The 9,078-nt window shown below is 42.4% G+C and overlaps 1 protein-coding gene across 1 annotated transcript; it reads left to right on the top strand.

Annotated features, from left to right (window-relative positions):
• The first annotated feature begins 1,359 nt into the window (after nucleotides 1–1,359).
• ppm1da (protein phosphatase, Mg2+/Mn2+ dependent, 1Da) lies at nucleotides 1,360–8,843 on the top strand. Its single transcript, XM_051398081.1, has 6 exons — nucleotides 1,360–2,025; nucleotides 3,036–3,264; nucleotides 4,569–4,693; nucleotides 4,795–4,976; nucleotides 5,125–5,349; nucleotides 6,492–8,843. Exons 1-6 carry the CDS (start codon nucleotides 1,500–1,502, stop codon nucleotides 6,879–6,881), a joined length of 1,677 nt encoding a protein of 558 aa, XP_051254041.1. The 5' UTR covers nucleotides 1,360–1,499; the 3' UTR covers nucleotides 6,882–8,843.
• The last annotated feature ends 235 nt before the right edge of the window (nucleotides 8,844–9,078 follow it).

Raw genomic sequence — 9,078 nt, 5'->3', positions numbered from 1 at the left:
AATCCTTATTTTTACTAAAGATTTCTCATTTTACATAATAATGCCATATACAATCCTGTCCACCCAAAAACTGGTTAAAACATCCTCATTTGGCAGATAAAACGGACATGTACATATAAAATAACCACATAGTAAGTTTTCCTTCGTGGTTTAACCTTACTGTATATTCATTTGAGTGTTGTCCAGACCTTAATATTAGATTAATATTCCTACATAGTTTTAGCTGATTTAGATGCAAAAATACTGTAAATGAACGCTGAGAATAAGTCATTTTGTCACACATGACAAAATGTTTCACAGTCCAAATGCGTACACTTCACAAGATCCAAGTAATTCAGTATGAAGGGGGTTCATTTGACACTGATACTGAATTGTACTGATGCCAATTTAATAAAAAGCCCCGTCTTAGGTTTGCATTTGCTCCTTTATTTTGGCCATGCATTAAAATAAATAAATAAAAAGCTTTAATGTAACATTGTTCATATAAAACACAAGATGAACCATATATATATTGACTTCTTATCATGCGATTATTATTGTCTTTTTTAATCCAGAAAATACAACGGAAAAAAGTTTAAAACACAATACAATACACTCTGGATTTGAAATAAAACAGTGCGAGGTTAAAGTGCTGACTCAGCTTTAATTTAAGAGTGTTTGCATAAATAATAATAATAATAATAATAATAATAATAATAATAATAATATACGTTATTGTCCTTCACAGGCAATGTGTTACCGCAGTCTGTACATACATACATAGATACGAAAAAAAAGAAAAACACATATGGCCACCGCGACCTAACAACAAGAATAAACACTTAACACATAATACAGCCATTCCTGTGCAAGCACTCACTCACGGCTGTTACCGGGATGCCTTGTTTAAAGACCCAATGGCAGAAGGTACAAATCTCCCGATACTCCTGCCACAGCGAGCACGTTTACAGGTCACGGTCCTGTATCTGCGTCGGGATGGCAGCAGTACTGGCTGATGGGGTCGTGTGCTATACTGTGTGCTCCACATCAGTTAAACTACACAGCAACCTACATAATAAATATACATTAAACAAATCAAAGTTATGATAAAAGAAATGCAGCAAATGAAGTCTACCATTCATACATCGCCTGACTCTCGGTATCTTCCATGGCGATGCTTCGTTAGCTTTGTTGTTGTAATCAAATTAATGCTGGAAGTCACAGCTTTAAAATCGAAAATATACTGCTGTTTCAAATACTTTTATAGGCCACATAAAAACTGTAGGCTACACATGACCGTCAATGTGTCAGCTTGCGATTGGGGTACAACCGCTAGGGGGCAACAGCTGCATTGGCGCTACCACATCCACGTGCTAGAAGAAGACAGAGTTTGACGTCAACACGTTCGAGCATGCCTACTACGCTCGAACATAAACAAAGGCAGGACGCTGCGCTGCAATTAACTCTACTTTCCTGTAATTTAACTGCCCAAAATTGGAGAGCGACTTATTTCTGGAGCCATGGAAAACGCATTATTGATGCGAGTGAGCGTTTTTACCGACCAAGGAGGCAGGAAATACATGGAAGATGTGACCGAGGTCATAGTAGAGCCCGAGCCGGGAGAGGACGAGCCGACGTCGGGAGAGCCAGAGGATAGCAGCAGGGGAGACTGTTCGGTCAGTTTGCTGGCTGGGGACGCGCATCCAGACCGAACGGGTGAAATCGAGGGGTCCTCGCTTGTCTCAGATGCATTGTGTGAACCCGAGCGAACTGACGACCTAAATATATCAGTGGAAACATCCCTGCAGGGGGGTCAGAGCCCGCCGCGAGCCGAGACGAGCACCGCGATTCGTTCCCGCCGTTCCGTCGCGTTCTTCGCTGTGTTTGACGGGCACGGTGGTCGCGAGGCTGCGCAGTTTGCCCGGGACTATCTCTGGGAGTTCGTGAAGAAGCAGCGGGGGTTCTGGTCCGACTGCGACCGGGAGGTCTGCTCCGCCATACGCAAAGGATTTGTAGCGTGCCACCATGCTATGTGGAAGAAGCTCCGTAAGTTTACCAACCAACCTTACTAACGTTAAGTTATAACACAGCGTTATCAGCTGTCAGTAGGGACTGTTCTACTCCATGTCTGCCTCTTCCTCGTAACGTTACCAGAGTAGCATCATGAACAGCACACCAACCTCCAAACTAGACCACAGTCTGTGGCCTAACGTTAAAAGTTTTGACTGAATGAAAGCCGGATTTACCAGAATATTCTCTGGACCCAACGGGGTCTTTTCACTGTAGCCTTATAGTTATGTAAAATAGCAGATGGCCAAACTAAATGCATTTGCCACGATGTTTAGTATTTGCTATAATTTTGCTATTTCAATACAGAATGATTAATGGGGCTAACATTTTTAGCCACCAATGGCTAAAAATGTTAGCGGTGGCCGCCGGGTTCAATTCAAACAAAGCCTGGCTGCCACCGCGGACACAGACAACCGGTTACCAATTCAGAAGCGTGTTCAGGAGTTATTTTCAGGCCAGTATTTTAGTACTTTTTGGTACTCAATCCACATGTATTATCGTACATTTTGATATATTTATATATTTTGTCATAACAAAGCCTGTTGAACGGTGAAGTAGCCAGTGTGCGCTACACAAACAGACGCCGGGTGTCTGCCTGGATATGCCTGGGCATGTTAGCTGTTTTCCAGCTGCTGTCTGCACACACAGTCTGTCCCGTAAAGCGCATGTCTGACTGTGAGTGCATTGGAGAGACTCTCCTGGACAAACTGATGAACTGACCGCCAAGTTACAGTGATGGCGCCATGCTCAGTACATTAAAGAAGTTTTTTTGGAGGATTTATTGTCGGCCTCATTTTGCTGTTCAGTGTATTGTAAGGCATGGGACGATATGAACATTTTATGTCACTATTATCTTTTCAATATAGTTGATGCACAATATTCTTTATACTTTTTATATGGCACTGAAAATGGAATCACTTTACCTTACACTAAATGGTTATTACAGCTAATTAAATATATTAATTTTCTCTCTTTCATCTTCTCAGCTGAATGGCCAAAGACACTTACAGGCCTTCCAAGCACATCGGGCACCACAGCCAGTGTAGTGGTCATCCGAGGAAACCGCATGTATGTTGCCCACGTTGGGGACTCTGCAGTGGTTCTTGGCGTCCAGGATGACCCCTCAGTCCCATTCATCAGAGCTGTGGAAGTCACACAAGACCACAAACCCGAACTGCCCAGAGAGAGGGAGCGTATCGAAGGTCTGGGAGGGAGGTACGGCGTAACCCACGAGGCACCCTGCCTCTGCATTGTGTTTAAATATAATATTCAGGTTAATAATGTTCTCTGATGTAGACAGGTATTTTTGAAGCCTGGCCAGCACGCCATTGCCCAGAACACATCACCATAACTCTAAAAAAGGCCACAGGGACCGATTGAATAAAAATGTTGTAACAACTTTCTCATTCTCACGACTCAGCACCCTCACCATCCCCAATCTGTGACAAAGACATGATTGTAACCAAGAAGCGTCTCTTTTGCACAATAGTAGATCAAAATGTTATCAGCCTCGAGGGATAAAGTTCTTTATACTGTCTGTGGCTACTGATAAGATGTGATAAACTCCACAGCTATAAGGGGGATTTATAGTTGTTTGTTTAAGGGGTTAAAGCATTTCAGGGGACCCTACACACAACGTATGTCAAGATGTAATGGTGCATTTAATTTATTCATATTGTGGGGATTGTCAGTATAGCTCTCTTTAATAGAACTAGTGAGTAGTGCTGCTTTAAATCATATGTCGTATACATGGATATGTGATTATCCCTATATGCATGGGAGGGAGGATATAAAGTTAATTTATCTCAACTCAATATGCCAGTATCCTTATATTATTGTATATTATTACTGTTGTTGTTGTGTATATATAGGATTAAAAAAGATCAATGAAAACAGATCTTATTGGTTTTTTGCTTGCAGGGGTTTTGTTGCACTTGCAGTGACGTGGTGAGTGTGGTTGTCAGCTCTCCACTGCTGTTTTTCTCTCCCCCGAGCATGGGCAGAACCCCGCCTGAGGTGAAACAGTGTGGAGTGGAGTGTGGCAGCTGACGTAAAGATAATGATCAAGTCGGGCTCAATATAGCAATACTTGTCTTTGAGATTGAGTCAAGACATTCCTAATATTTTGACTTACCCCTCCAGTTTTCTGCATTGAGAAAATTAAGAAAAACATTAAAGTGGAACAAAGTTTTTTGTGTATTAGTGAAATGTCATTATACACACCATCAGAAATGTTGCAACAACCACGATTAACTTTAAAGCAGGGTAAATTTACCTTAATTTAGACCCAGTTTTTAGCTTAACTAAAACAAACAAAGCAGAAAAACTAGATCTAAAACAATTTCAGCAAAAATGGAATATTGGTAACATTGTAACCTTCATGTACTTAGTAAACTGGCTGCTGAGTATAATCCTTGTTTTTGCAGCCCATCCATAATGTCTAAAAGTGGCGTTCTGAAAATTGTGGATACTTTGCTTGAAGTAAGCAGCAGCATCTCTCTCCCCTGCTCTGTTAACAGTGTGATCAAGAAATCTGGTGTGAACCGGGTGGTCTGGAAGAGGCCAAGGCTGAGTCACAACGGCCCCGTCCGGCGGAGCACTGTCATTGACCAGATACCGTTCTTGGCAGTAGCCCGAGCTCTTGGTAAGCAAAGCAACAATCATGGATCCCTTTAGCCAGTCCTCATGGAGCGTGTTTGTCCAGACCAGGGGTGCCTTCAGCTAAGTTTCTCTTCCCTGCGACAGGTGATCTGTGGAGCTATGACTTCTACAGCGGGGAGTTTGTGGTTTCCCCCGAGCCAGACACTAGTGTGGTGGTCCTCGACCCCAGAAAACACCGCTACATCGTCCTGGGCAGCGACGGTCTATGGAACATGGTGCCACCTCAAGAGGCTATCTCCATGTGTCAGAACAACGACGAGGCAATGGTGAGTGGAGCAAAGACTTGTTTCTGTAAAGGCTAGGTAACTCTTTAGCAGTCACCATTATATATGTGGTCTATTATAGATCAAGAGGCCAGTAATATCCACCTTCTGTCAGACCCAGTCTGTGCATTAACAGCCTTTAATGCCGCAGGCACCATGTGGGGTATCAAGCGCCCGTCAGCTGGTCAGCCATGCTCTGCTACGGTGGCGCCAGCGGATGTTACGTGCTGACAACACCAGCGCCATCGTAATCGCCCTGCAGGAGCCTGGCACCCCCCAGGACACCCTGCACCACGAGGAGGTGCTGCTCGACTTAGCCAAGGTGTCCCAGTGTCCTCCCACCTCCATATCCCGCGCTGACACTCCTCTCCTACAGGTGAGGGCAGGACAATTTATTTAGCAACCAAGTATGTAGTGTAACAAAATCAGAATTCAGTTCAGGTTTCAGTTAGTTTCAACAGAAAGTTTAGAAAGTGTTTTATATTTCCCGTATACTTGATGCAGTGTTTCCTCTTGGATTTTTTTTAGCAGTGGCAGCAGGGCCGTCCGAACCCCGCCCCCCCGACCCGTCGCGCCGGCAAACGTTTTACGTATGAAGCAGAAGTGACACTTCGCTGCAACACAAACAAATATATTTACCGTTTTAATGTTTCCAGATGTTTGATATCAGGACGTTGAGCTGAGAACTGACAAGTTGAACGTTGTCCAATTAAAACAGACCCACCGCGGTGACGTTTTTGGTGGAGCTGTTAGTTTAATAGTCGACTTGGAAGAAAGCGAACGTTTTGACAATAAGCTACATCAACACAACAGTATGTGGAGTTAAACTGGACAGCCCCAATAACCTCTGAATAGTTCTACTTGTTGTTAAATTGCAATGTGAGCGGCAGCCAACGGGGGTGCATTATGTCGGCAGGATCATTTAAAAGGCAACCGGGACTACATTGTGCGTCTGCCCCATTTCTGATACCGTGGCGGCAGAAATTTAACAGCGGTGGGCCGCCACTCCAAAATTTCAGGTTCATGACTGAAGCATTGTATTTTGAATACACTTATGTAGAACTGCAGCGAATAACCCTAACCTGGTTTGAGTAATTATTTGAGGAAAAAACATCCAAATTCTCTGATTCCAGCTTCTCAAATAAGAATATTTTCTGGTTTCTTTAGTCCTCTATGACCGTAAACTGAATAAAACAAGACATTTGAGGACATCAACTTGGGAAAGTGTGGTCAACAGCTGGACTTCAACACTTTCTTTTACATGGTTTAATTTTACTACATAACTTGGTCTAACATTTAGACAGAGATCTCGTACATAGGTATTACTTCCCTACAGTATTTAGAAGCCTTATTTGACCAGATAATATAAATCAACTGTAACAAAGCAGAGAGCCAGTAGTTGAGTATCTCAAAATTCAGATCACTGACACACTGTCAACATGTTAGACTTAAAATGTGAATTATTTATGAGTGCTGAAGTTTGTCCTGACTTACTTTTTTTAACCTGTTCTCCTGCAGCGCTCTCCAGAGGAAGACTCTCCCTCCGCTGTGTGCGAGCTCCTCCCTACTTTGGAGCGGCGGGACGGACTGTCAGGAAGCAACAGCCTGTACCACATGAATCTGTCTGACCCGTTCGCTCTGACTCCGCTGTGTCCACACAGTAGTGTTGAGCTGGCCGGTCAGTCCGAACCCACTGACAGGACAGTCGGCTGCAGGACACCCAACAGCAAAAGAACTATTGACAGCTCATCGGCGTCGCAAGCGGGCCCGTCGGCCAAGAAAGCCCGGCGCAGGACTGCCGACAGGCCGCCGCTAGTCCAGCACAATGCAGAGAAGAAACAGAAGGAGTCCAGTAACGTCTCCCCCATTCTCCAGCAGCACAACAAGACCACAGTGTGTGTGTGCTGAAACACACACACACAGACACATCAACCTGCTGCCTCCCACTGTCAGCATCGTCTCCAGTGGCGTTTCTGTTCCTCTTGTTTGCTATTCTCCTGCACATTCTCACAGAGGTTGTGGAAAGACCTGCACCAGTACAATACTTGTATGTTTTTGTGAAGACATCTTGTGTCTTTGTCTCAAAATTCCTGCCTGAAATGCAGATTCTTGTCGTCTTCAGAATCAAATGTTTGATTCATGTCTTACTTCAATTCTTTCTGCTAACAGTTGTAAGAAATAAGTATAGCTAATGATGCTGGTGTAAATATTATGCATTTTATAGGTGAACATTGAAAAGTAAGTCAAACTGTTCATTTAAAACAAATATATATTTTTTATACATTCTTTAATGAAACTTTAGATGAGCTCCACCACAGCCTCCATCTCCTCATCACTCTCCTCACATACCATTGTGTACACCCTGTGTTTAAACATATTTATGTATTTTTATTCTTATAACTTTATCACTGGAGACTTGTCTTGAATATAAACTGAAGGTGCTGCTACAGTCACAAACCATAAGCTACTACATTGTGTATATTGATATATAAATATATGTAATAAGTGTTGGTAGCATTCGTCTTTGTTTGACAGCATGTATTTTGCCATAACACATCTGCCCCGGTGATGTTTCAAGTGAAGGTATTAAGTTTTAATCGCAGCCTGCATCCTAAGGGACAGGTCCACTCTCTTAATCATCCTACATTGTTGTAATTTGTCACAAGAAACTACATTTTGGTGTCTTGACTTGTGGGCCTGTGAGCCCACCCATCCATACATCAGGCAGTGACTTCCTGTGTTTCCGAGAATGCCTTTCTAGAGCCCTCTGCTGTGCTGAAGCTTTAGCAGAAGTGTCTGTCTTCACAACGATAGATTTCTCCCTCTGCTGAACGTCCAGGTGGCTCTAAAACAAAGACTTCCTTTGGTTCTGAGGGACCAACACAAAAGCCGATGTTTACAATCGATGAAAATTATTATTTTGTGCGGCCAGACTTCCACTGTGGCCGTACTGGAGGTATCAGTGATGTCCTGTTCATGTTTGGCCATACATCTGTATGAATAAGAAAAATGCTCCATCACAAGCATGTTGGTCCCTACAGACTGTCTCGCATCACCAGTCCATCTTTGTTTGCAACAAGACAATAACTGTTGAGAGGTTTCTTTAGCATTCTCCTTATACAAGCCATTGTCCCTCCATGCTGCAGCTGCAGTTGTATTGTTACTGATGTATGCACAAGGCTCATTTGTGAGTAAATCCACTGCATGGACTCTCCAAGAGAATACTTTTGCACTATTATGGTGACCTTAATTGTCTTTGAGAAGGGACTTGTTTTCTGTCCTGAAAATGAAACTGATGCAGTCAAAAATGGAATTAAAACAAATGGAGAATGTCTGAGGACAAAACTGATTTTAACTTTAACAAGTCGAAGGGACTCCTCATTAAATTCGACTTTGCAGAACATGGCCGGGCCCTCCTTTTGATTCTCAAATGACAGGTGAGAAACATTAATTTTTGAGAGAATAATGACTATTACGCAGATAATGCGGATGTCTCAATCTTTGTAAAACCTTGTTATGTGACGATGATGTAGTTTAATTGAGCTAAGTGCAATTTCTAAAAGAATTGGTAGCATTATGGATTGGTTCAAAAATATTGTATGATGTTGATTGACAGTGTTGGAGGAATGATAATGTTCATATTTTACATGTTCTCTCTGCAAATACTGTCTGTTACTGGGCTCGGATCCCTGTATGATTTTTATATACTATTTTTGAGTTGTTACTCATTTATTACCCCTGATTCAGATGGCTGTGATAACAGCATAAAATGCATGTGTACAGTGTAAATGTGAAAAACACTTATCTGGAAATGAACCTATGAAAATAAAAAGCTCCTTCAAGTAAAGCAGTTACTCTGCTTTGCAAGTAGATGGTGACTTTGTTTTTCAGTATCTCACTTCTGAGTTCATGCATTTTGATTCTAGCCTCTTTGAGAATACTTTTTTATTTCGCCATTGCTGGGGGGGGGGACTGATATTAACACCGAAATGTAATAATTAGTTGCACTACTAATAATTACTGTAATATTACTAGTAATGGGTTAGGTTTGGTAGCTAGTTATTGTAGGCCTGTTTAAAATATCACTTTCTCACTGTCATATATA

This window comes from Dicentrarchus labrax, unplaced genomic scaffold (assembly GCF_905237075.1).
Source record: "Dicentrarchus labrax unplaced genomic scaffold, dlabrax2021, whole genome shotgun sequence".
Classification (NCBI taxonomy): Eukaryota; Metazoa; Chordata; class Actinopteri; family Moronidae; genus Dicentrarchus; species Dicentrarchus labrax.
Note: the sequence above shows the minus strand (reverse complement) of the source record. Positions and strands in the feature narration are given on the sequence as shown.

What these genes read in the sequence shown, in the direction of transcription:
- ppm1da (XM_051398081.1), top strand. Translation starts at nt 1,500, where the DNA reads ATGGAAAACGCATTATTGATGCGAGTGAGCGTTTTTACCGACCAAGGA. An exon ending in TGCTATGTGGAAGAAGCTCC is followed by an intron (nt 2,026 to 3,035) that starts GTAAGTTTACCA and finishes TCATCTTCTCAG; the next exon opens with CTGAATGGCCAAAGACACTT. An exon ending in ATCGAAGGTCTGGGAGGGAG is followed by an intron (nt 3,265 to 4,568) that starts GTACGGCGTAAC and finishes CTCTGTTAACAG; the next exon opens with TGTGATCAAGAAATCTGGTG.